This window comes from Rhinatrema bivittatum, chromosome 5 (genome assembly GCF_901001135.1).
Source record: "Rhinatrema bivittatum chromosome 5, aRhiBiv1.1, whole genome shotgun sequence".
In the NCBI taxonomy this organism is placed as follows: Eukaryota; Metazoa; Chordata; class Amphibia; order Gymnophiona; family Rhinatrematidae; genus Rhinatrema; species Rhinatrema bivittatum.
Window position 1 is genome coordinate 42,283,386 of NC_042619.1, and position 27,420 is coordinate 42,310,805.

Genomic DNA, 27,420 nt, shown 5'->3' on the forward strand with positions numbered 1-27,420 from the left:
TCCTGTATATTATGCCTTGATCATTCTCCCACTGGTTGTATTCCTAGTTTTGTTTCTGGTACTTAACATATTAATCTATTTTAAATCTCTGTCCTGTAAGCAGGTTTAGGGGTACTGGGGATCTGTCTGCCACAGGACACGTCCGGTTCACCTCCCACTTCATGATCCTAATCTCAGGAAAAAGACAACATGTTCTCCTCAGAAGTAGACTTTTATTTATCAGATTTGGCAGGATTTAGCATTTAGAAAATAATTCCTGTGTCTAACATCCTGGTCACTAAGCACCAGTTTTCCCTAAAGAAAACGTTTTGTACCAAGGGTGATTACAAACGTGCCATATAGCAGCGGGCTACACCAGGAGACCAGGGTTCAAGTCCCATGGTCACTCCTTGGGAAAGACACTTTACCCTCTAATGCCTCAGGTATGAACCTAGATTGTAAGTCCTCGGGGGATAGGGAAACACCTACAGAACCTGAATGTAATCTGCTTTGAAGCACTGAAAAAAGTGTGAAAAGCGGAATATAAAAATCTAAATAAATTAAAAAATAAAATAAATGAACCTTAGCCTGCTTAATATGTTAATACTTATGGCTAACTTACTTAACCCTGGTCCCAACTTCAGGCGATATCCCTCTGTTCACCTCTGAAGCAGACGCTGGCTACAGGACTGGAGAACGTGGGCAGGGAAGGAGACTTACTTCTGGCTCGGGTACTTGCCGGACTGTCTGGGGCTTGGCTCTCGCCCCTCACCGTCTCAGACTCCGTGTCACTCTCCAAACCTGAGCAGAGCATCTCCTCTATCCGGTATCCTCTCCCCGGTCTCCTGGCCACACCTAGTCTTCTCCCTCCTCGATAGCAGGGGGTGCTGGTCTGCATCGGACTCCCCTTTCGCTCTCTTCTGGTTCCTTATCTTTCAGGGGGGTCCCCTCTTCTGGTTTCAGGGTCACTCCCAGGGTCGCACTCCTCTACTTATTTACCCCCTTGTCTTATACTTTCCAGCTGATAAATATGAATAAGCTCATGCATAATCACGTGGTGGGTGGAGGGTCTTTGCAGCATTATGGGTCTTTCCCCTCCTCCCCATTTCTTCGGGGGGAGTACTACCACGTGTATGCCAATCTGTATGCCAGTGTTTTTCTCCGTCTCAGACTGCCCCCCCTTTCTTTCAAGGATGGGGGTCCTTCTGACCTCGGGACTCCCTTGGGCGGTCCATGGCTCTTGCTTATGAGCTTAGCTGCTGCATTGTCTCTCTTGCTTGGTTTTTATTTACACAGGAACATACAAACAGGCAGATTTGATAGCATCCTTCAGTGTAAAGTTCTCATCTGGGCAAGGTCTCTTCTTTTTCCACTGAGACAGTGTCTTGGCCTGTCAGTATTTGTCTGATTACTTCTTTGGCTATTAATGATTTATATTTGGTGCTTTCAGTGATAAAAAGTGGGATCTCTCTCTACAGTCCTGTTTTGCCTATATAAAATCTGCCATATGACAAATACAGGGGATAATCTTGTGTTAATGCTGTCGCACATGGTAGTGCATGCAAGCTAATTTATAAGAAAATAAGCAGTGCCATACTGGATCAGACTAATGGGCTGCTGGGCTTGATAGACCATCTCCTTTAGAAACATAGAAATGACGGCAGAAGAAGACCAAACGGTCCATCCAGTCTGCTCAGCAAGTTTTGTACTTTTTTTTTCCTCATACTTATCTGTTACTCTTGGCTCTGAGTAACCTTTTGGTTCTATTTCCCTTCCACCCCTACCATTAATGAGAGAGCAGTGTTGGAACTGCATCTAAGTGAAATATCTAGCCCAATTAGGGTAGCAACCGCCGCAATAAGCAAGCCACACCACGCCCACCCAGACTAAATAATTCAGTCCTTGTTGGTTGTTGTCTGTATATAGATCCACCTTTCTTCATTCCCCCTGCCGTTGAAGCAGAGAGCTATGCTGGATATGCATTGAAAGTGAGGTATCAGACTTTCTCCCCTGCCATTGAAGCACAGAGTTATGCTGGATATGCTTGAAGTATCAGTCTTTCTCCCCTGCCGTTGAAGCAGAGAGCTACGCTGGATATGCATTGAAAGTGAGGTATCAGTCTTTCTCCCCTGCTGTTGAAGCAGAGAGCTACGCTGGATATGCATTGAAAGTGAGGTATCAGTCTTTCTCCCCTGCTGTTGAAGCAGAGAGCTATGCTGGATATGCACTGAAAGTGAGGTATCAGGCTTATTTGGTTTGGGGTAGTAGCCGCCATAACAAGCAAGCTATTCCCCGCTTTTTTGTGAATGCAAATCCTTTTTTCCACATTTCCTCTTGCTGTTGAAGCTTAGAGCAATGTTGGAGTCACATTAACCATGTGTATGTTTATTGAATAAGGGTATTATCTCCAGTCTGGGTGACTTAAAATGTACACAGCAGATCTGAGCATAAAAATCCATTCCCTATTGCTCACTCCCTAAATTAAGACGTGGAGACTTCCCAATCTAACTGAATAATTATGGTTAATGGACTTATCCTCCAGAAACCTGTACAAACTTTTTTTTTTAAGCTCAGTTATATTACTAGCCTTGACCAGATTCCCTGGCAACAAATTCCATAGTTTGTGTGTAAACTAGCTTGCAATACGTTTTACTGTGAACTATAAGCTAATGAGATGATAAAATACACGCTTATACAAAACAGTTCGTTACCTATTAGCACAGATAAAAAGCATGCATGCAAACTGCTTCACAAGACCATGAATGCAAAAAAACAACTCCTCTGGGAAGTGCAGTTACAATTTTGTGATACTGTCCATATATAACATGCATGTGTACTTCATTTGTATGTCAGCAACACTGACCATTATGTTGCGAGGGGATTTCAGATCTTTTATTGAAACTTTAAATTCACTTGCCACTCCCAATAAGCATGACCATTAATACATGTGATAAACACCATGTTAACAGCCGATGTTAGCAGGCTTTAGCACATTAGCCCCATAATTATGTACACCAAATGGAGTGTTACGTGTAAATGAATCCCGAATTATTATTATTTTTTATTATTTAGATTTATATTCCACTTTTTGCAGCACTTCAAAGCAGATTACATTCAGGTACTTTAGGTATTTCCCTATCCCCAGAGAGCTTACAATCTAAGTTTGTACCTGAGGCAATGGAGGGTAAAGGAACTTGCCCAAGGTCACAAGGAGCGACAGCGGGACTCGAAACCTGGTCTCCTGGTTTGTAGCCCACTGCTCTAACCACTAGGCTATTATTGTATTCCCATTTACATCATACAGTAGCTTTTGATGCATTTACGGATTTTGTACTTTTGTATTTGACAAAGAATTGTAACCTACTTGCGATAAACAGATTGCTTGTGGCTGCTTGTAGGACAGAAATACAATTTTTTTGGGAAGACTCAAATCTCTCATCTTCTTGGCGGAAGATTTACAGATCCTTAGCAATCCTGCAGAGAACTTCTAGCTGAATGTTATTAAGGAGGAATTTCGCTAATATTCTGTTCCTGTTTGTACTTCAGAGGGTCCTTCCCAAGTATTCTAGTTGTTTGGTTTTGATTATCCATAATGCTGAGGTTGTAGCTTGTATTTAAAACATGTAAATGGGTTGATTTCTTAACATATCTGGTTAGACTGCCTGGCTTGGCTCCGAGGGGATCCTTCCTGCAAGAGTTTAGAATAGAGCAATGATACTAATGGAACCGTATGGTCTACTCCATAGTACATTAGCAACACACGATGCATTCCACGCACAGGGCATCAGGAACCCTGGCAATAGCTTTCTGACACAAAGCATTGACGAGCATTAAGCAATTATTCTCATAACAGGAGGCCAAAGCAAAGGGGAAAAGTCATATATGTTTTAATTAAAATCTGTCAGTGCTTCATGTAAAATTATTTTCATGACAGCTATTAAGCTAAGAAAAAAAATGACTTAATACTGCAGGAAATTAGACTGCAGTACAGGCACTGTATGACAGGCCCATTGTCCTGTGTTGTGAGATCTGCTCTGGCTGCCAGTTGCTGAATGTACTAAATACAAAAGTTTTACTATTAATCCCTAAGATGCTGAGGCTTGACGCATGTCTTTGGATTAATCAGCAGATCCACAGCTACAATCCGACTTGGACACTGCATTCAGCCGAGAGAGGTGTTGGGTGTGCATTCCATGAAAATGCGTGCATCTGTCCGATATGAAAGACTTTTCTTGTGGAACTCTATAGCTATGAGTCAGTGTTTGCTTGAGTGTATACTTATTTTTAAAAAGCTTTTAAAGACCTATTTCATCAGGCCTTTGACCTTCGATTTATTCAATGCTTCTTTTATATGTTTAGTTCCAGATATTTACTTTTTTTTTTTCTTATAGTCTTATTTTAGTTTATCTTATTGTTCTACACGTTTTGACTATGATTGTGTGATTGTTAGCCACCTAGAGCTGTGAATAGGTGACATACAAATCTCTAAATAAATAGATAAATGAATGACAGCTTAAAAACCCTTACTGCACAGTAATCTATGAGAAATCACATGAAAGAGTTGAATGGAAGTCTTGGCTCTCTCCGGGGACAAGGACACTGAGGTACATTAAACTGTGCTACATGGAAATAGCTAAGTCACAAAATCACAGCAAAATTAGCAATTAAATTATATGGCTATACAACAGTCTTGGTTTATTAAAAGGGGTTTCTCCCATTTTATGCCTACGGGTAAAGTTTGTTTTGGTTTTTTTTTAGTCCAGACCTACGATTACAGTTTCTCAAATAGCAAGAACAAATGATTTTATAAAAGCAGTAAAGTTCTAGGAACATACCCTACACTTGAAACTTACCCTGTCCTTAAATCACGAGAATATGACAACTGAGCTTGCTAAAGAGAAAAAAAAAAACAACCAAACCATATTTAGCATAATTATCACACTATCCCATTTTGTTTTCATAGCAACAACTCAAAACCATGAAGAATGTTATTTAATAAGTCACATTCTTAAGGAATACCTGGAAAGCAAGTTCGTGTAAACAAAGCTTTCCATAAATAGGAGGATGAATTAACCATCACACATGGGTGACATCATCAGACGGCACCAACAAAGAACCAGCTCTCAGAGCACAGTAAAGACTTTACTGAGCATACACTCAAGTTCTCATGCATACAAGCTGCCTTGTAGGCCCCTCAGGATCTGCCAGAACTTAAACTTTAGCAATAGACTCTCCAGGGAGGCAGGCAGGCAGGCACGTTATTAAATATAGCCAATTCATCTATGAAGAACCCTAGTTACAGATACGCAAACTAGTTTTCTCCATAAGCAGGCATGGAGTTAGCCATTATATATGTGGAGTCTCAAACTGAGGGTTGTACAGCAGAAGGACTTAAAGACAACCTAACCCCACTATATGGAGAGTGGACTACTGGGTGAATAGACTACGCAGAACTGCTTGTCCAAAGCTATTGTATCCTTCGGACATGTTGTCCAGACAGTAGTGGGACATAAAGGTGTGCACAGATGACCAAGTAGCAACTTTGCAAATGTCCTCAATAGAAGTTGCCTTGAAATGAGCCACTGAGGTCACCATGGCTCTCACTTGATGAGCCTTGACAGAGCTTGCAATTTGTAACCAGTCAGCACATAACAGTGCACTATACAGTCTGCTAGCCATTGGACAGTTTATTTGGCAACTGCCCTTCCCAATCTATTAGGATCAAAGGACATAAACACTTGAGAAGCTTGATGGTGAAGTCAAGTCCTCTTTAGGTAATACCCCAGAACTCTTCCACGGAGAAAAGCGCCCATTCTTTGTGCACACGTTGGCTTGGAAAGAATTTGGATAGCACAATAGCTTGACTAATGTGAAATGCTGATACCACTTTCAAAAGGAACTTGGGGCAAGTTCATAGAACCACTCTAGTATGAAAAAACCAAAAGGTATGGAGATTATGAAACCAGAGTTGAATGCTGAAGTGACAGCCACAAGAATATTAAATTATGCTTACCTGATAATTTTCTTTTCTTGAGCCCTGCTAGACCAATCATTACTTACAGGGACTTCCCTCTCTCACAGCTGAGAGACAGAGCAGAGGACAAACATCAATGATATCACTCTGGGCTTATAATGGAAGTGCGGTCCTGGCTCAATCCCTGTAGCCTTATGCCAAAGCACTGTGACCACCTTATGTCAAAGCCCCAATTCAGAATTTCTGACACAAAATGCTGTAGAGTTCTCTAGTGCATCCAGAGGGAACATTCAAGAAAGGCTTAGACAGATAAAGGAGGCTGGAGGGTACCAGACTACCCCGCTAGTATATTTAGCCTCCCCAAATGCTCTCGTCTTCCTGGGCGGGATCTAGACTGGTCTAGCAGGATTAAAGGAAAGAAAGATATCACGACTGTATAATTTAACGTTTATCTTATCTTCCTGCTAGACCTGTTTCTTATGAGGAATTACAAAACTAAATTTTCCTTTGCTGGGTGGGAGGAAGAAAGAGCTGTCCTCAGGACCCCACTCCAAAGGCCAAGTCCAGTCTATAATACTTTGTAAATGTGTGCAATGAAGATTTGGTGGTGGCCCTACAGATCTCATCTGGCGAGACGGAGGACGTGCAGCCCCAAGATGCTGCCTGTGCTCTTGTCGAGTGGGCCCTCAGGCCCACTAGGGCTTGCTTGCCCCCCAAGCAAATATGAGGCTATTGTCTCCTTGATCCACCTGACTAGGGTGGACTTGGATGCCATTTCCCCTTTTCACAGATCCCTGATCACCATAAACAGTTTTGTCTGTTCTCCTTAAGGTACCTGAGGGAGACGAACTCCTTAACAAAACTTGGCAGACATTCAATTAACATAACATAAGAACATAAGAACTGCCATACTGGGTCAGACCAAGGGTCCATCAAGGCCAGCATCCTGTTTCCAACAGTGTCCAATCCAAGTCACAAGTACCTGGCAAGTACTCGAACATTAAATAGATCCCAAGCTACTATTCCTTATTGATTAATAGACGTTTATGGACTTCTCCTCTAGGAACTTATCCAAACCTTTTTTAAACCCAGTTACACTAACTGCCATAACCACATCCTCTGGCAATGAATTCCAGAGCTTAATTATGCATTGAGTGAAAACAATGTTTCTCTGATTTGTTTTAAATGAGCCACTTGCTAACTTCGTGGAATGCCCCCTAGTCCTTTTATTGTAAATCTGTTATTTACTCTCTGACATTTACCTGTTCAAGTCCTTGCTTCCCCTCTCTGCCATGGAAAACTGGTAGAGGCACATATTGGTTAATGTGAAAAAATGCCACCATCTTTGGAAGGATGGATGGTACTGGTCAAAACGTCACTGTATCTGAAGAAAAGTCTCATCATTAGAGGGCCTGCATGTCCGAGATGCGCCTTGCCGAGCATATTGCTACCAGAAAGACAGTCTTCAAGGATAGATCCTTCAGAGACCTGTTTTAGTGATTCAAAAGATGGTATGCCGGTCTTCAAAGGGAGATACCATATTGGTTACAAAAATCCTCAAAACAATTGTCAAATCCTAATATACACACATGGCACTGAGGTCTCTCTCACTTTTAGCATGGTTGAAATCACTCCTGAGGAATAGCCTCTGTTACTCAATCTAGCCCTATCAAAGGCTATGCCGTAAGTGAGAATGGAGCTGGATTCGCCATTAAAACTAGGCCCTTGGCAGAGCAGTAGGACCCACTAGCAGCCTCACAAAATCTGCATATCAGGACCTTCTGGGCCAGTCCGCAGCCACCAGAATCACCATGGATAAGTGGCCTTCTGTCCTCTTTACTGTTCTGCCTAACAAAGGCCAAGGCAGGAAAGCAAACATAGCAGGCTGCTATGAAGCCATGGCCATAGGACAGTGTCTATGCCAGTGGAGCCTAGCTCTGCCTTCAACTAAAGAACATCCTGACTTTGATGTTTTTTTCATAGCCATTAGGTCCACCACCAGAAGCCTCTGGCAATCCGCTATCAGCTGGAATTCACCCAAACTCAGGTCCAGCCTGGAAATTGTCCTTCCCTGCTATGTGGCTTGCTGAAAGTAGTACTGCATTGTCTTCTGCCCATTTGAACAGCTGGCCTGCCTGCAGGTCCTCCCCTGCTTGTTTATGTATGTTACTGCCACGGCATTTTCTGACATCGCCTTGACTGCCCTTCCCTAGCTTTCCTGCAAAGGCCAGAGAGGAAGGAATACACTGGAGCTGGAGTCTTGCTTTAACCAGGCTGTGCTGCCCAGCCTTGCATCAAGGCTTAGGACTCCTACTCATCCTTAGCACCTCCATCTTTCAGATACAGTATGGTTGTGCCATGGGGGACATTCAACCACAGCTGTGACATCTGGAAGAGAGTCATGATCTGAGCCCAGGCATCACAATAGCAAACAGAGCAAGAATCTGTGCTGTACATCCAACACCCACAGATACAGGCCTTGAAGCTGCTAACCGCCAGCTTCTTGGCCTTGGATTTGTCAATTTATTTTTTTTTTGTAGAACTTAAGTCCTTTTTGTGAGGCTGCTGAAGCAACCACAAAGGAAAAATTAAATAAGCAATGATGCAGAGAGCACAAGGCCCCAAGAAGTTGAAAAAATGTCAGAGAATAGCACACTTCCATGCGGTAGTTTGCAAAAAACCGAAGGGTTCATGAGGCAGTGTGCATGTGCGAGAACTCCTGTGCACACTCAGTAAAACAGGGCTTCCCAAACCTATAGCCAATCTGACCCCATTTTAGCACTTGAAAATTCATATGACCCCAGAGGTGATCAAATCAAGTTAACAGGGGTGTGGGCCCCCTCCAACCATCACTCCATTCTCACCCACATCACACTCTAGAAGCTTTCTCTCAACCTCCACCCCTTCCAGAAGACCCCCTCTCTCAATCTTTGCCCCTCCAGCTGATTTCTTCAGACATCTCCCAGCACCTCACCTCCCCAGCCCACCCCTCTCACTCACACACCTCCATTCCCTCCTCACTCTCATCTCCCAGCCTCATCTCCAACCCTTCTCTCACATTCCCCCAATTGATGCCCTCTTATCCCAAGCTCCTCTTACTTCCTCTAGTTAATCTTCTTTCATTCATCATTTTTCACCCTCCACAGTCAATCTCTCTCCAGCTGATCCACCCCTCAAACCTACCCCTGTATCCGATCCCTTCATTCAAACAGCCCCGCCTCTAAACATCCCCCTGGGCCAGGGCCAGCAGTAACATTTTTCTTTCGGGCCTCAGGCCAAAGGTAGGATTACAATTGAAGAGAAAAAAAAGGCAGGTTGATGACAGAAGCAGCATTTTTTCAGTTTGACAGGTTTAGCTGTGCGTGAGGCTAGAGGAGCAGTGGCACGCTCCGGCCTCCCCTCCCCTCATGGCTGGTCCCAAGCTCGACTATGATCTGAAAGTGGCAGCAGCATTAGCAATGGACGTTAAACATGAGGCCTATGAGCCAGTACAATCTCATAGGTCTGCTAAAGGTCCCAATCCCTCCTCACATAGGGCTTCCAGTTACCAGTGAAACTGATGTGAAAGTGGGGCCACTGCAGGGCCTGCAAGTACGTGTTGGCTAGCAGGCTCCTTGCTACCTTCCACTACTAAAGCTGTAGCTTCTGATGCCTGACAAGGGCTTTCGTTTGAGGCACTTGTGCCCCCCCCCAGCTGAAGGTTTTCTGACCTCATTTGGGAATCCTGATCCTCAGTTTGAGAAACTCTGCAATAAACTATTTACTGGGCTCTGAGAGCTAGGTCCATCTAAGTGATGTCATCCACGCAGAATGGCTAACTTCTGCCAGCTTGTTGATCAAGAACTATGAGATTCCTCAACAATCACTAACAACTGCATAGACCTGCATATTCTATTGCACAGAAAAAGATTATTGGCAAAGTGAAATGTGAAAGTTGTTTTTTAAGCCTTCACCCAGCTCCTTTAACCTTAAGCAGTTCCATTGGGCAACATGAAACAATTATGAAACTGGAACTGGACATATGAGAAAATAATTCTTTATGGAGAGGGTAGCTGATGCCTAGAATTTCCAACCAGCAGAAACAATAACCAAAACGAAAGCATTCAAGCACGTTTGCACAGATGCAAAGGAAGCACAAGCAGGCAAAAACAGAGCTCACATACGGGGTTATTCATCAAAATGCATGTGTTAACGCTATACCACATGCGATAAATGTGTTACCGCGTGGCGCAAATGTAAATTTTAGAAGGAGCAGGATGGGGGAGGGGGTTTGGACAGAATTAATTAAAATGAGGGCCAATATCGCACCATGCGATAGTATAACACATGCTATTGCACAGTTTTAATGACAGAAATAACTACACCTTTTTTCCTAGCATTGAGCTGTGCGATACGCTCAAAACGGCTGTAACGCAATTTACGATAAATTTTGCAAACTGCATTTCGGCCATTTCTGGGCTTAGAAGGGGGGGGGGGGAGGAGTGGAGTAGAGAGAGCCTCTGGGGAGGCCTTCATGGTATTCAACTATTTATAGCACTATAGGAGGGCCAGCTAATAGCTCGAGGTGAGGTGTTGGTATAGGGGCCAGTTTTATATGCAGAGTGAGACGTATGAACAGCACAGTACACCTCAGTGAAGATTTGACATCATTTGGAGTGAGGAAAGTCTTACAAAGTTGAGATTTCTACTATATTCTCTCACCCTAGCCTGATGGTAAGTACCCTGTTATAGAGTCCATCAAGCTAGGGTGAGAGAACACTGTAGAAATCTCAACTTTGTGAGACTTTCCTCACTCCAAATGATGTCAAATCTTCCCCGAGTTGCACTGTGCTGTTCGTGCATCTCACTCTGCATATAAATCTGGCCCCTAAACCACCACCAACATATCTCTCTCTAGTGCGCGCGAGCTGTAAAATAAAAGTATCATGGGGTGTGAAGATGTCTTTACCTGCCATCAACTACCATGTCAGTATCTTATTACTATGCAAATAGTATAAACAAACTATTTCAGGCAAGGAATAATTTTTTTTGAAGGCTTAAGTTACTCTCATATATGTAGTGCAGAGTTTTAAGGCATTAGTCCTAGAGAAAACTCGATTCCTTTTCCAGGCTGTGATATGTTGGTCCAATACATTTATGACAAACTGCAAAGAATCCATATCAGAATCTGGGAAAAGCATATCTGCAGGGATTACACAGGACTTTATTCAGATGGTGCCAGCACAGAGATTTGCATGGAGGCAGAGGCCAAACATGACATTCATACTAACTGATTTTACCTTTTATGATGTGTAAATCTCCTCCATGCAGGAGACAGTCACCCATGGAAAGACATGAAAAAGGTTTATGTTTATCTAATACAGATGTGAAAGGAAAGCAAACTTTTTTCAGATTTTATTCAAGCTGCTTGACCAGGAATGACTGCAATTTTACATTAGTACAAACAGCATTGAAATGCATAAATATCTGTACTTTCAGCATGACATTCCTTTCTCCCTTCCAACAATTTATACACGACTTGGCATTTTGTGATTCACCTTGGAATCTTTATAGGTTGCGCCATCTTTTATAGGGCAGGCAAACCTGACGTCTTAAAAGCTCACCTGCTACAGTCTGGGAAACTGATAAGCATGGGCGTAATGGGGAATTGGATTCAAACAGCAACCAAAGAAGGCTCTGGCTTTTACGGTCTGGAAAACTGATAAGCATGGGGGTAACCTGCATGGTGCAGCAGGTACTACCATAAGCTTGCTGGGCAGACAGGATGGACCATTTGGCCCTTTTCTGCTGTCATTACTATGTTACTAAACAAGGGAAAGATCACAACCTTTTTTTCTCTGGGTTCATTAATATTAGGACTGGATTGAGAACCAATGTCCTAAAGTATGAGGAGTAGCCAAGTGGTCAGAGCAGAGAGCTGCAAACCAGGGAAGCCAAGGTTCAAATCCCACTGTCATTCCTTGTGACCTTGGGCAAGTCACTTCATTCTCCATTGCCTCAGGTACAAAAAGCTTGTGTGCCCTCTAGGGACAGGAAAATACCTACAGTATCTGAATATAATCCAATTTGCAGTGCCTAAAAAGTGGAATATAAATTAAATATCAAAACCTACATGACTTGAGATGCTCCTGGCTACAAAACAGGGGCTCTCAACTTTGTATCAATACAACGTGTTTTTTTTTCAGTTTCTGTACAAAAGCATTTCCATGTGTTTCCCTTGTTAGGAGTTGTATGAGTTATCAGTACAATAAAAAGCTTAAGCGTACTAGCACCTTTTATTTCCAAGCAAATAAAAAAAAAAACCAAAAAAACACAACAGTGTTGGGACTACTATATATTGCTGCATTATATATGAGGTGTGTATAATTATTCCTGTAGGAAATTTACTCTACCCCCTGCAGTGTCCTGAGCTTCTAACATGTTACCATGACCTTGTAAACTCTGGAAAATTTTTCTCAGTCTTCACAATGGGAAAAAAAAAAAAAAATCTGTCATTACCTGTTAGGAAATGATTAGCTCTTCCAGCACAACTGGTTTCTTCCTGCTCTTGACTGGGGAAGATTATACAGTTACCAAAAAAAATTCCCTTGAAATATAAATCATTTACGGAGGATGCAGTCTGAGTGGCTAAGGACTTTCTAAAGCACTTATTCTTTGCTTTGCTTAACCTGTGACCCTGATGGCCTCATCCTGCGCCTGGTTTCTACTGGTAATGTTACGTGTCACCACTTTCGTGGAGCTCCATTGCGGTCTAGTGACTTCGGCGCTGAGTTTGCCATTGTTTTAAAGATGCTATACCTGTGATTTTTGTTGTACTATTCCTTTTTGCAATTAATAAAAATTGTTTATCATAAAAAGATGCTAGCAAGCTGAGGCAAACCAAGCAACCTATCGGCAACACTGACTTTATAAACTCAGGCCCTATATGCGTGAGCAAAAACAGACAGACAGTCTCAGGAAGGCACCTAAGCCATTCCAAAGGCTTTCATCTCTACCATGCATTAGCTTGCCTTTTCAAAATGTATTACCTTCACCCCAAGTACTCTAAATTTTCCTTAACCCAGTTTTATTCTTGTTTAAACACAGAACTTTGTCTCTATTTCCCATAATCAATGACCAACATGTACAGCGATTCATGTAGAGATTAAGTGTGAAGTATAACTGCAGACCTCAGCATGGCTATCACCGGACAATGAAGGGCTTAGCCAATGGAATGGGCCGGGCTACGGGGCCTGACCAACTTTCGGCAGGGCCACAACGACAGAAGGTGCAAGCAGGAAGACAGCGTTCCCAGTTCCCTGGTGCGGACGCGGAGCATAAAAAGAAAGTGGAAACTGACCTTCAGGGCAGGGCAGCTTCCATGCTCTTGTGTCATGGGCCTGCTCTGTTCCCAGCACAGGCAGTGAACGCCAGGGATGCCGTGAAAACGTGCTCCCTGCAGGGGAATCCCAAACCGCTTCTCTCTGCCACTGCTGCCGAGCGAGTTCCACAGCAGCTACAACAAATACCTCAGGCGATGGTCCCTGCTGACTACCACTGGCCCCTAAATGCCTCAGAAGCCAAGGCGGTCAGGGGCAAGGAGGTGCTGGGCAGTGCTGGGGAAAGGGAAAGATACCCACACCTGTGTTTCCTGTGGATATTGTTTCTCTAAAAAACAAGCAATGCACATTTATATTTTAAAATACAAGACTAGGCATTCCATGAAGTTAGCAAGTAGCACATTTAAGACTAATTGGAGAAAATTCTTTTTCACTCAACGCACAATAAAGCTCTGGAAGTTGTTGCCAGAGGATGTGGTTAGTGCAGTTAGTGTTGCTGGGTTCAAAAAAGGTTTGGATAGGTTCTTGGAGGAGAAGTCCATTAATGGCTATTAATCAAGTTTACTTAGGGAATAGCCACTGCTATTAATTGCATCAGTAGCATGGGATCTTCTTAGTGTTTGGGTAATTGCCAGGTTCTTGTGGCCTGGTTTTGGCCTCTGTTGGAAACAGGATGCTGGGCTTGATGGACCCTTGGTCTGACCCAGCATGGCAATGTCTTATGTTCTTATGTTTGTTGCTTCTACTGGCCTAACCCCACCCTGGGAACTCCTCCACAAAGACACAGGTAGGAGGCTCAGTGCTCCACAAGATGCCTATTTTTATGCACACAGTGTGGACAATTTTCAAAAAGCCCTTTTACTCACGTAGTCTTCACATGGGCTTTTGAAAATGCCCTTGCTGTAAATATAAGTTAATAAATCAGGAGTGGAAGTTGGTATGTTTGTCAGTCCCTTCCCACTACCCCTCCTGAGGGGGGTACTAACCTCTATTATGTTACCTGTTCCAGCAGTTCCACCACATCCCTAGCTCATCCCAGGTAGGTAATACTGTATTACCTTTATAGCATTTCTGAGGGTGCGTAGCACCGCAATATTTGCACTTGTCGGCTGACAAAGGTCGCTTGTCTTCAACAGGTGACATTAGGGATAAAAGGGGTGCTTGTTCTCGCTCACTACAATCACAACTTAGGGAGCAGGAGGCAGAACGCTGGGAGAGTGGGAATCCCACATTCTGACTGCTTTAAGGAACTGTAAATCAAGGTTGTGTACAGGAAACACTGTTTTGGCTGCATTTTGTTGTTTTGTTACTTACACATGTAAAGTAATGAAACAAAGCAAATGCACATCCCTATCAAATACCAGGTAGGAAATGCTGTAACTAAGCACAGCAACAACAAATGCTCTAAGCTTTCTTTTTTCTTCCTTAAGTGGCCTGTAATAGGAAATATGACCACTAGGCTGGATATTTCCTGTTGCTTCATTACCAGCTGGGTTCTTGCAAACAATCCTTAGCCAGTAGCACCGTCAGTCATCATTGCTCACTTAGGCATCCTTTTCACATCTGGATTGCAAGACGCTAAAGATGGAGGCAGGATGTTCACGAATCACCACCTGGCAGAATCGGTGAGTGAGGGAATTAACTGCTCTTGCATCCAGTGACAAAACAAACCAAAAAAAAAAAAAGGATGCAATCACGGAGAAGGAGAACGCAAAACAAGCCTTGGGGGGCTTTTGTTTTCTGGGGCCCATTTGGCCAACATGAATTAAGCCAGTTTTCTAATACATTCATCTCCAATATGTCGGTGAACACACTCCTCTTGTGCTTGCTACAGGCTTTGCTTTCTGGTTGTTGCACCATTCCATAGGCTCCCGGCACTGACCATCATATTGCCTGTGTACAGAGCTAAACAAAAGCAGTCTCAGATTATGCAAAAGGCTGACCAGCAGCATAAGAAAATACTTCTTCCTTTTCTCAATACTTTGTTCAGTTTTCTTTAAAAAAATTTCGCTCCAAATGTTATTAAAAAAAAAAAAAAAATGTGTAAGGAATTTATAAAGCTCCTAGTTGCTGCCAACAGTGTGAGCTTTGCTGAATGCATTTCACCAGGGCCAGTGCAAGGGTCTGTAGTGCCCTAGGCAGACAAATGTGCCCCTCTGACAGTAGCAGATAGAGTTATAATCTCCCTCTTGTCAAGCAAACCTAGCAAAGGTTCCACAACTGCTACACCTTCTTTTGCATGTTTAAAACGGGTACCCTAATATACGCCGGCCCTGCATTTTATACCTGGTACCTAAACAATTTTGGCTGGCGTTCAAGTTAACAGAAAATGCTTCAACCCCCATCAGTGGCTACTAAAACACACCAGTTAGGGATGTCTCCCAGGGTTCTGGATATCCCGAGCCCACCAGTGTGTGCAGGGGATGGGCCACCATGCATGTGCACTCTCTCAAAGCCTCTGCTACTTGCTACGGCCAGCGAGGACACTGGGCTCGAAGGAACTTTACCCTCATCCAGTATGGCACATCTTATGTTCTATTCTATATTGCTTCAGTTTCAAGAAAATGTTGACAAGCTCAAAAAACAAAACAAAACAAAAAAATACTCAAGTTGTCAGTTCTGCTTTGTTTCAGCTTGCCTCTTCTAGCATTCTGAAAACTAATCTACAGTAGGGGTATGCATACAATTTTTTTTTCGTCCCCATTTCGTTTTTGGGTCTGGGGAGGGCCATTTTGGTCCACTCCCCGGATCAGAAAACTTTTATTGTGCTATTTCGTGAAAAAAAAAACAAACAAAAAAAAACCCTACGCCAACCCTTCAGATTTAATTAATTACAATCCCTCCCCCTCCCCCCAAAAAACTTGCCTAAAGTCCCTGGTGGTCCAGCAGGATCCCAGGAGCTATCTCTCGCTCTCGGGCCGTTGGCTGCCAGTAAACAAAATGGCGCCGGTGGCCCTTTGCCCTTACCATGTGACAGGGGCTATTGGTGCCATTGGCCAGCCTCTGTCACATGGTAGGAGCAATGGGCGGCCAGCGCCATGGAGGCTCGCATCTTTTGTCAGTACTAGCTAGTCTGGTGATGCTAGGGAAATTCCTTTCCTGAGATGATCCGGCTGTAACCACCACTGGAGGTGAAAGCAGACTTCCATCGGCAGGTGGAGCCGAACTGAATAAGTCCAGAGACTGCAGGTTCCACAGAGACAAACAGGGAGTGCTGAAGAGGATGCATGTGTGTTCTTGCCCATTAAACCAAGTGCCTGAAGGTAGGACCATACGGTCAGGAGCAGAGTGTTCAGACGAAGCTGTGCCATCAACTTCTGAATTTGAGCTTCTGGCAGAAACACCTTGCCCTGCCTTGTGTCGAACCAAACTCTGAGGTATTCCAATGACTGAGCAGGCTGAAGATTGCTCTTGGCCAAGTTCACTACCCAGCCGAGCTCCTGCAACAGAGAGATCACCTTGTGGGGTCACCAGGTGGCTCTCTTCCAGCAACTTGATTTGTCCAAATACGGGTGTAGTAGGATCCTATCCTCTCTCAATTCTGCCACCACAACTAATATTACCTTGGAAAAGTTCCTGGAAGCGGTGACAAAACCAAAAGGCAGTGCCTGAAACTGATAATGGCATCCCAGAACTGCGAACCTCAGAAAGCATTGATGCTCTAGTCAAATGGGAATGTGGAGACACACCTTGGACAGGTCCAAAGAGGTCAGAAATCCCCCAGACTGTACAGCCATCACCACCAAGCACAAGGTCTACATGCAAAAATGTGTCACCCGCAGATGACTGTTGACACCTTTGAGATCCACGAAGGGAGGAAAGGATCTTTCTTTCTTGGGCACAACGAAATAAATTGAATATCACCCTGAATTTTCTTGAGACATGGGCACCAGAATCACAGACCTCAGACTGGGGATCCTTGCCAATGTATCATCCACTGCCTGCTTCTTTTGCAGGGAGAGAACATCAACACGCCCAGAGGAACACTGTGAAACTCCAGCACATATCTTTCTCATATCAACTCCAGGGCCCATTGATCTGATGTGATCTCGACCCATCTCTGATAGAATCGAAAAGGCATCCTCTTATCTCCTGTTCCCGGGGGTGGGTTAGCAAACCTTCATTGGGAGGTTCGAGATGTTCCACTTCCTGAGCCTGTGCCTCCTGCTGGGCTGTCTGGGATGAAAGGACAGAGACCTACCAAAAGGCCGAGCCCTCTGAAAGGTCACTCCTCTATAGGGTCAAAAACGCTTGGATCCCCTGGCTCAACCTCTTATGCTAAAGGAGCATGGCATCTGCTTCTTATCTTCCAATAATCAAGGAACCGGTGATTCGTCCCACTTACTGGCCAGTTTCTCCAACTCGCTCCCAAACAAGAATGAGCCCTTAAAAGGCAATTTTGTGAGCTTAGTCTTGGAAGTCGCATTGGCTGACCAATTTCTCAGCCATAACCGACACCTAGCCACTATTACTGAAGCCAACCTTCTAGCTGAGGTGCGGACCAAATTGCAGCTTGCATCTGCCAAGAAGGCAGCCACTGGCTTCATAACTGCCCAGGAATTCCCCCCAGAGTCATCAACCTCCTGAGAAAGAAGTAAACAAGAGCGAGCCACCAGGGAACAACAGGAAGCTATTTGCAAAGTTATTGCCACTGCTTCAAATGCCTCCTTAAGAACAGTTTCAATCCTCTTATTGTGTACATCCTTCAAGGCCGCTCCTCCCTTTACAGGGATAGTTGTCTGCTTGGAGCCTGCTCATATAAGTGCATCCACCTTCAGAAAACAAACGCTCTCACCACCGGATCCAGAGGGTGCAGGCCTTCCAAAACCCAACCTCCTTTGAAATTAGCCTCTGGGGCGCCCTACTCAAGATCATCAATTCCTAAATGGCCTCCATCATAAGGGAAAAAACAAGAGGCTTTACACAGAGAAACCAAAATGGGATTTTTCTTTGGCTCAGTCTTGGAATCTGCCCCAGGTACTCCCAGCATAGTCAAGGTCTAGAAAATCAGGGCCAGCAGTTCATAGCATAGTCCTCTACGGTTCTATTCCTGGAGGAATTTCTCCATACTCTAGGGAGTCAGATCGGTCTCATCATCCATGCTATTTGGATCCCTATTGGCTAGACCCACTGCCGATCTTGGTGTACACTCTGTGCTTAACAGTAAGTCCAAGTGAGGTTCCTACCTGCAACTCTGCCCTGGGAGCTGAGGACTGTGCCTGAAGAAAGGATTGCAATTCCTGGAAAAATTCTACCAGAAGGCACCTAAGGTGTACTCACTGAGCTATCTTCACCTGCTGACAAACCAGGTAGGGGAGTTCCAATATCAGGCGCCCCACCTGACGATTCTTTACTAAGACCCAAATCCAGCTAGGAACAACTAGGCTTAATGAAATCAGAGGAAGATAATTCTCCTTGAGCCGCCAAACAGTGTTGGCACAAGTTAGCGGGCACTCCAAGCTGAGATGCCCGAATATAACAGGCAGCACAAAGGGAAAAGCGCTTAGGCTTCTTAGGCATAGACACTATTAGACAGACAGCATGCTAAGTGGCAACTGAAGGCATGCGTCCAGCTGCCTTTTTTTTTTTTTTAGGCATCCAAAAATTCTAGGCATCCCTAAGGCGCTGCAAAAAAACCTTAAGCACATAGCAAAATGCCGAAACCTGTGGGTACAGGCAAACAGAATGGCCACTTAAGGCACCACTTAACTTGGACACACAACTGAGGTCCGGCTATTTATTTTATTTATTTATTTAAAAGCATTTATATACCGTTTTATAAAAATAAATTTTGTCAAAACAGTTTACAAAAAGTAAAATAAAAATTAAAGAAACAATTGAAATCAAATTAAATTTAAAATATACATAAAAATAAACAATAGCTAGATGGGATTCTAGCATAAAAATAAATCAATTACTCAATTAAATAAAAAGTAAAATATTGCTGCCGTGGGACTTACTATTCCTGAGGAAAAAGGAAAAAAGGGGGAGGGGGATGAGATGAGAGATCAATTGCGTGGCTAGGGGGGAGGGGGAAAAGGAAGGAGTGGAAAGGAAAAGGAAGGGAATATGATGAAAACGAGTGTGATGAATGGATGCTATAGATAGTTCGGTTGGTGTATGTTAAATGTTAAGTTTGATCTGGTTGGGTGGGAATATTAAATGCAAGTTGGAAAAGATAAGTTTTAAGTGATTTTTTTTAAAATGAGAGGGATTTGATATTAACCGCAAAGGATTTGGAAGTGAATTCCAAAGTATTGGACCGGCTACCAAGAAAGCTCTCTTTCTGGTAATGTCTAATCTGGCTTGTTTGGGTGAGGGAATATCTAAGAGATTTTGAGTGAGTGATCTTAGGTGTCGTGCAGGTTTGTAAATCCGTAGTAAAGAACAGAGCCATGTGTATGTCGGATTATGAATTAAACCATGAATGATTGAGAGAATTTTATATTTTACCCTGAACTTTATGGGTAGCCAGCGTAATGATTGCAGAGTTGGAGTAATATGGTTGCGTAGAGAACTTCTGGTTAGGATCCGAGCTGCGCTATTTTGAATCAGTTGAAGAGGGTAAAGTGAAGAAGATTAAGGATTGAAGAATGGTTCTGTAATCACGGTAGAATAGTAGTGGTCGAAGGTGTTTTAGAAGCCGTAGTTCGTAAAAGGATTTTTTAGTGAGTGAGGAGATATGCTGTTTCAAGGAGAGGTCTGAGTTTATAATTATTCCTAGGTTTGTGGCATAACGTGTTATAGGAATGGTAGTATTGTTTGTTATCAAATGTGATGGTGGACCTATTGAAGGATCTGAAATAGAGGATAAGTTGCCCAACCTGGATGCACAGCTGGATGCAAAAACCGAACAGACAAGCACAGACAAAGCATGTGAAAAGCGGTTGAGGCCTATCATGTGACACACGCGAAAAGGCTTTAGAGCAGTCCGGGCCTAGGCTATAGAGACTGCTCAACCCACCAGGCTGCCCATGTCTCTTAACCTCCCACAGAGCGGGATGAACGTCGGAATGATGCACGAAGCATGAAGACTGGGGAAAGGAGGAAACCCTACACCAAAAAAGCCTCTCCTTCTCTGATTTTTTTTTTTAAACTTACCTGAGCTCAGCCTTACCTGGCTTAGTACCGAGATGGTCTCCAGCTGCAGGGGGAGAGGGTATATGCCTTCACCGCCACGCTCCGCTAACTGCACCCACTGTTAAATAGCTAAGTCTACAGTGGCTGAAAAAAAAAAAAACAAACCAGCTACTGGACCAAGACTCATCTGAGGGACCACGGCAATCACCTCAGGAATTCTCAAATAGGGGAGGGACCATTTCGTATCACCGCAGGAGAGTGGGGCGGAATAAATGTTCCTTATTTCTCCTTTTCAATTTAAAGCAATCCCCAGTAGGGAGATGCACGTCCACCATCTGCTGGAGACTGAGAATACTGGCAGGCTGATGTCACTGCAGGGGTATATATATGTGACGTCAGTTTGCTCCATCTCCATCTGCTGGTAGAGGTGCATAAACTACTTGTTCTGGCTTCATCTGACTGGATGCTAAGAAATAGTTATTTCTCAGCTAGAAGGCAAGATTCAGTACTCCCAAGTATTCAGCCATTAGTCTAAATTCTCATTTCATTTGAAGCTATGTAGGCAATTCTACACTAGAGGGAGCAGTAGACTACACAGCTTGTCTGACATGCCACAACTTTTTTTTTGGCTATCTGAAAGCTGTTTTAGAGCTGAAAGGGAACAGCAGACCAGTAAAAATACAATTACATTTATGTAACAAGATATGACTTTTGTAATCTATTATGTGCGACTTCATTTCTAAATATCAAAATCAATGTTACTCCTGTGGGGGCCTGACTTCGTTACAACCCGAATTTCCATAGCTAGAACCATTTGTGTTTAGAGAGAAAACAAGGTTTGGCCTTCAGCTTCTAGTTTATCACATTGCTGGAATACTTAAGCAAGACTCGCATCTACCAAAACAAATATTTATCAGTAGGTGTGCAGTGTTTAATCATCCCACCACGCACTCCACAGAAATACTATTCCCATGAGAAAAAGTGAGTGACAACAATACAGAATGGAATATATTTAATGGTCCATCATGAGAACCGACTGTTACAGCCCTAAATTTCTGAAAAGCATCTTTCAGAAATGGAGGCCTAAGAACAGTAGGCAAAGTACACTAATAAAATCTGAAACTATATTTAAAGGGGCAGGAACGTCAACATTTCCTTTTTCAACATGAACTTTTTGTATTTTAGATTTGCTAAAATTTGGAGAGAAAAAAAAAAAAAAAAAGATTCTCCTGCATTCCCTTCCTGTTTGTGAATCATCATCTTACTTGATTATGTGATTTATACTCTGCTTTTCAGGCACTTCGAAGCAGGTTACATTCAGGTTCCCAGACAGCTCACAATCTAAGGCTGTACCAGAGGCAATGGAGGGGGAAGTGACCTGCCCAAGGTCACAAGGAGTGGCAGCTCTTGGAAAAGCTGTTGGGTAAAAACTTTCTGGAGAGTTTATGCCTGAGAAGGGGTTTTAGTTCCATCTGGGAAAGGTCCTGTGGAGTGTGAGAGAGGGTCAGTTTCATGGACGGAGAGGTCCTGTGGAGTGTGTGAGAGGGTCAGTTTCATGGACGGAGAGGTCCTGTGGAGTGTGAGAGAGGGTCAGTTTCATGGACGGAGAGGTCCTGTGGACTGTGTGAGAGGGTCAGTTTCATGGACGGAGAGGTCCTGTGGACTGTGTGAGAGGGTCAGTTTCATGGACGGAGAGGTCCTGTGGACTGTGTGAGAGGGTCAGTTTCATGGACGGAGAGGTCCTGTGGAGTGTGTGAGAGGGTCAGTTTCATGGACGGAGAGGTCCTGTGGAGTGTGTGAGAGGGTCAGTTTCATGGACGGAGAGGTCCTGTGGAGTGTGTGAGAGGGTCAGTTTCATGGACGGAGAGGTCCTGTGGAGTGTGTGAGAGGGTCAGTTTCATGGACGGAGAGGTCCTGTGGAGTGTGTGAGAGGGTCAGTTTCATGGACGGAGAGGTCCTGTGGAGTGTGAGAGAGGGTCAGTTTCATGGACGGAGAGGTCCTGTGGACTGTGTGAGAGGGTCAGTTTCATGGACGGAGAGGTCCTGTGGACTGTGTGAGAGGGTCAGTTTCATGGACGGAGAGGTCCTGTGGACTGTGTGAGAGGGTCAGTTTCATGGACGGAAGTCAGCTGAAAGTAGGCAAGAGTTAGCCCTGGGGGAATACTGCGCTACTGCGAAGCACAGAATTTACGAAGAATCCCACACACACACACCCCCCCCCCCCCGGCGCAAATTTACCAAATTCTGCGCAGAAAATGGCAGAGGAGATGCTGGTGTGCCGCGAGCGGAGTGCGCGCAGTTCGCAGCGAAGATGAAGGCCCCGGTGAGGGGTGTGAGAGAGAAATTGGGGGGAGGTTGAGGTGAGAGAGCAGGGAGGAGAGGGTGTGTGAGCGAGCAGAGGGAGGGCTTGAATATGGGTGCTAGAGAGAGGAAATCTATGCGAGGAAATTGTGAATAATTTTTATTTTATTTATTTATTTAAGGTTTTTATATACCGGCAATCATGAGAACATATCTTGCTGGTTTACATGAAACGGGAGTGCATTAAATACAACAACTAGAACTGTGGTGACCGAAGGTACAGTTACAATTAACAAGGGTAGCAAAACTTGGTGAAGAGGAAGAAATAGGAAAGAATAAAATGGTTAAACGATATACAAGTCACATTACAAGTTATGTGCAAATGGCATAATTAATGGCTGGATGTTTTAGACCTCCCGGGGCGGCTGCAGGCGGCGGGAGCTGCGGGTTTCCGAGCGGTGGAAGCGGCCTGGCCCTACGCCTGGGAGGCGGCGGCGCTGCAGGAGAGCGCGGAGAGGGCCCGCGTGCGGCTCGTGCTGCTCAACACCCCGCCGGGATACACATCATGGCCGGACGCGTCCCTGCAGGAGCGGACAGGAAATCTCTAGCTGCAGAGATGGAAATGACTTTTGTGGAGAATCTGAAGTTTGCTGCTTCTGTCTTACAGCAGGAGAACATCATTGGACTACTGGAACCAATTAACAGTCGTATTACTGATCCCCAGTATTATCTGAACACCCCACAGCATGCTGTCAATATTCTGCAGAAGGTTGGAAGTCCAAACCTGAAGCTCCAGATGGGGACACAGCTGAAGGCCTGAATAACTGTGTGCGAGTAAGATTGGCAGCTGGTGTATATGAAAAAGGGTTTGTGAGTATATGAGGGTGCTTGAGAAAGAGAGAGAAAAGAGTCAGAGAGACCCTGTATGAGGGGGGATTTGTGTGTGCGTGCGAGAGAGAGAGAGGGACCCTGTATGAGAGGATGTGTGTGCGTGCGAGAGAGGGACCCTGTATGAGGGGATGTGTGTGCGTGCGAGAGAGAGGGACCCTGTATGAGGGGGGATTTGTGTGTGCGTGCGAGAGAGAGGGACCCTGTATGAGGGGGGATTTGTCTGTGCGTGCGAGAGAGAGGGACCCTGTATGAGGGGGGATTTGTCTGTGCGTGCGAGAGAGAGGGACCCTGTATGAGGGGGGATTTGTGTGTGCGTGCGAGAGAGAGGGACCCTGTATGAGGGGGGATTTGTGTGTGCGTGCGAGAGAGAGGGACCCTGTATGAGGGGGGATTTGTGTGTGCGTGCGAGAGAGAGGGACCCTGTATGAGGGGGGATTGTGTGTGCGTGCGAGAGAGGGGGACCCTGTATGAGGGGGGATTTGTGTGTGCGTGCGAGAGAGAGGGACCCTGTATGAGGGGGGATTTGTGTGTGCGTGCGAGAGAGAGGGACCCTGTATGAAGGGGGATTTGTGTGTGCGTGCGAGAGAGAGGGACCCTGTATGAGGGGGGATTTGTGTGTGCGTGCGAGAGAGAGGGACCCTGTATGAGGGGGGATTTGTGTGTGCGTGCGAGAGAGAGGGACCCTGTATGAGGGGATGTGTGTGTGTGCGAGAGAGAGGGACCCTGTATGAGGGGATGTGTGTGTGTGCGAGAGAGAAGGACCCTGTATGAGGGGGGATTTGTGTGTGCGTGCGAGAGAGAGGGACCCTGTATGAGGGGATGTGTGTGTGTGCGAGAGAGAGGGACCCTGTATGAGGGGGGATTTGTGTGTGCGTGCGAGAGAGGGGGACCCTGTATGAGGGGATGTGTGTGCGTGCGAGAGAGAGGGACCCTGTATGAGGGGGGATTTGTGTGTGCGTGCGAGAGAGAGGGACCCTGTAAGAGGGGATGTGTGTGTGTGCGAGAGAGAGGGACCCTGTATGAGGGGATGTGTGTGTGTGCGAGAGAGAGGGACCCTGTATGAGGGGATGTGTGTGCGTGCAAGAGAGGGGGACCCTGCATTTATTTATTTATTTATTTAAAGGATTTATATACCGGAAGTTCCTGTATAATATACATATCACCCCGGTTTACAAGGAACAGTAACTATCGCTTCATTTAGCGGTTTACATTGAACATATTAATCAAAACAAATTAGTATATATTGCTAAACAGTTAATAAATAACATGCGAGTTAATAAATAAATAACATGGTTATATGTTTGTCAACATGATTATAAAATGAATCCATAACATGATTATATGATTAAGTACAATTCAATATTGATCAATATTAATTCAATATAAATTCAATATTATTGAATTCAATATTATTGAATTAATTCAATATTATTAATTCAATATTATTGAATTAATTCAATATTAATTCAATATTGATCAATATTAATTCATTATTAATTCAATATTAATTCAATATTGTATGAGGGGATGTGTGTGCGTGCGAGAGAGGGGGACCCTGTATGAGGGTGTGTGGATGTCCACTAGAGAGAGGGAGCATGTGTGTGAGAGAGGGAGGGACAGAGGGAGCCTGTGTGAGGGGCAGTACTGAGAGCAGGGTCAAACTCTGGGAGTGGAGATAGAGTAGAAGGGGCTGAGCCTAGAGGTGGAGGGGAGTGATACTGGCAGGTGGAGGAGTTGGGGCCAGAGAAGGCAAAGTGGCCAGGGGACTAGGAAGAGAGAGTGGAAGGGACACTCTTACAGTGAATTTCTAGGGACATTCTGCTCAAAATATTTAAACTGCTGCATCTTTAAGTAATACATTTTTTCTGTATTAATTTAATTCCCTAAAGGCTGTCATGTATATATATTGTGTTATTTTGACCAACATAAAGTATGCAGAATTTTTTGTGCGAAGAATTCCCCCAGGAGAAGAGTAACCATCCAAGGAAGACTATGAATGGTCTTCGGTGTCCCTTCTGTGGGGGAAGAAGGTTAGAGAGGACTCAAGGAGTAACAATGGCAACTGGAGGTGGAGCCCTGGAAAGCAGCACTGGCTAAAGATCAACTGGGTTAGGGGTAGGACACAAGGAGAAGCAGCTGAAGGTTTGGGAGTTCAAAAAAGAGGGGCAGCAGCAAGCCAGGCAGAGACACCCTAATGAATACTGCACTACGATACCACTGAGAAAGGGATGTCTTGAGATAGAAAACTCTATTTCATTTAAAAAGAAATAATTGTATTTTGTAACCTTCAGCCTCATTCCAGTGCGAGTAACAAGAAATTAAAACATTCATAATAAAGACAATGGATACACAAAACACACACATAAATAAGAAGATCAGTACCAATTATCCCCATTAAAAACTCTGCATCATTAAAAAGCAAAGCTTTTATTCTTTTTCTAAAAAATGTCACCTCTGCCTCTTTAAATTCTAGTGGTAGAGCATTCCACATTACTGGGGAAATAGAAGAGAAGGGTCTGCCCGTAGTGACCAGCTGCTCATAACCCTGAGCAACAGGATTTCCCCCCCCCCCCCCCCCCCCAGAAGACCTGGGTGAGCGAATAGGCTCATGACACTGCAAATTACACCTGAGTGAGCAAGCCCCTTCTGAGAACAGTAATTTATGAGCTGTTACTAGCAATTTGAACTGGACACAATCTTTTACAGGCAGCCAGTGCAGCTCCTGTAACATTTATATGGGCACCTACTAGAAGCCGAGCAGCTGCGTTCTCAACAGAATACGCAGCAAGTTACTTTGGCAGACCAACTTCCCAGACTACTGCAGTAATCTAAACGCCCTAAAACGAAGGCTTGCAGAACCGTTCTAAACATAGTTGCTGGCAGAAAAAAAACTGTAAAGGTTTCAGCTTATAAAATGCAACTTTCACCTAGAGTCTGCTATGTGGCTTCGAGTTTGGAGTCTAAAAAAAAAATCCAAGATTGCAAACTTCGAGTAGCACTGGCACAGCAATCCCCTCAAAAGGTCAGTGAAGTTAATATACAACTTGGGGCATTTTATTCTCCACCGATAACAGACTATTTTTGCGAATATTCAACAAAAACCATCTCTTTATTGTAGATAAGCATGTTTCAAAAAAAATAAATAAATAAATAAATATAAAGTACTGGGAAAACTCTAGATTGGACACAGGGAATGAATAATTGAATATCTGAATAAACAAAACATCACCCCCCAGCTCACTAAGAACTGAGTCTAGTGATGACAAATATTAAATAGGACAAGGGATAGCAAGGAACCCTGAAGAATACCTGAAGAGCAGGCCCTCCAAGATGAAAGTGGGTCCCCAGTAGTGCCCCCCCCCCCCCCCCCCCCGGCCATCTATCCGGCAGGAAAGAAAGAAAAACTCAACACCGGCCCATTAATACCTAAGGTAGTATAGATGAGAAAGGAACACCTCATGGCTGATGGTGTTGAAGATTGCCGGGATATCCAGCTAATCAAAACTCCAGCTTACCTGCGACAGGTGTTCTCCGAGGTCAGCAGAATATCAAATCTCCCACATGGGGGGCATAGGACGGAGCCTGATTAGATTAGTTATTAAAAAGCTTTCCGACATGCTTTGGTAAGCACGTGCAAGGACAAAGAGGTAATTTGATAGCATGTGTTAATCACAAAAGAATTTTGATTTTTTACAAAACTATGTACACAGTTTGGACTTAAATGAACAGCTAGAATGGCACACTGTGGTTTAACACTCTTCGTGCACTAGGATTTGAGTAGGTTGCTTATTGTGTCAGTGTGGGGGAGGGGGGGGGTGGAGACGGGACATCAATGTTTGGGATTGGTCAATTTTTGTTTAAATGCTGTTTGAGCTC

The 27,420-nt window shown here is 44.2% G+C and overlaps 2 protein-coding genes across 2 annotated transcripts in view; one reads left to right on the top strand and one right to left on the bottom strand.

Moving 5' to 3' along the window:
* The window catches only part of ME3 (malic enzyme 3), a 289,196-nt gene that overhangs the window by 241,929 nt on the left and 19,847 nt on the right, over positions 1–27,420 (bottom strand). The gene's annotated exons all lie outside the window — the stretch shown is intronic.
* LOC115093139 (putative hydroxypyruvate isomerase) lies at positions 13,146–23,488 on the top strand. Its single transcript, XM_029604881.1, is given in 3 exon segments — positions 13,146–13,527; positions 23,065–23,208; positions 23,211–23,488. Coding segments are annotated over 3 exon segments (789 nt in total). The 3' UTR covers positions 23,474–23,488.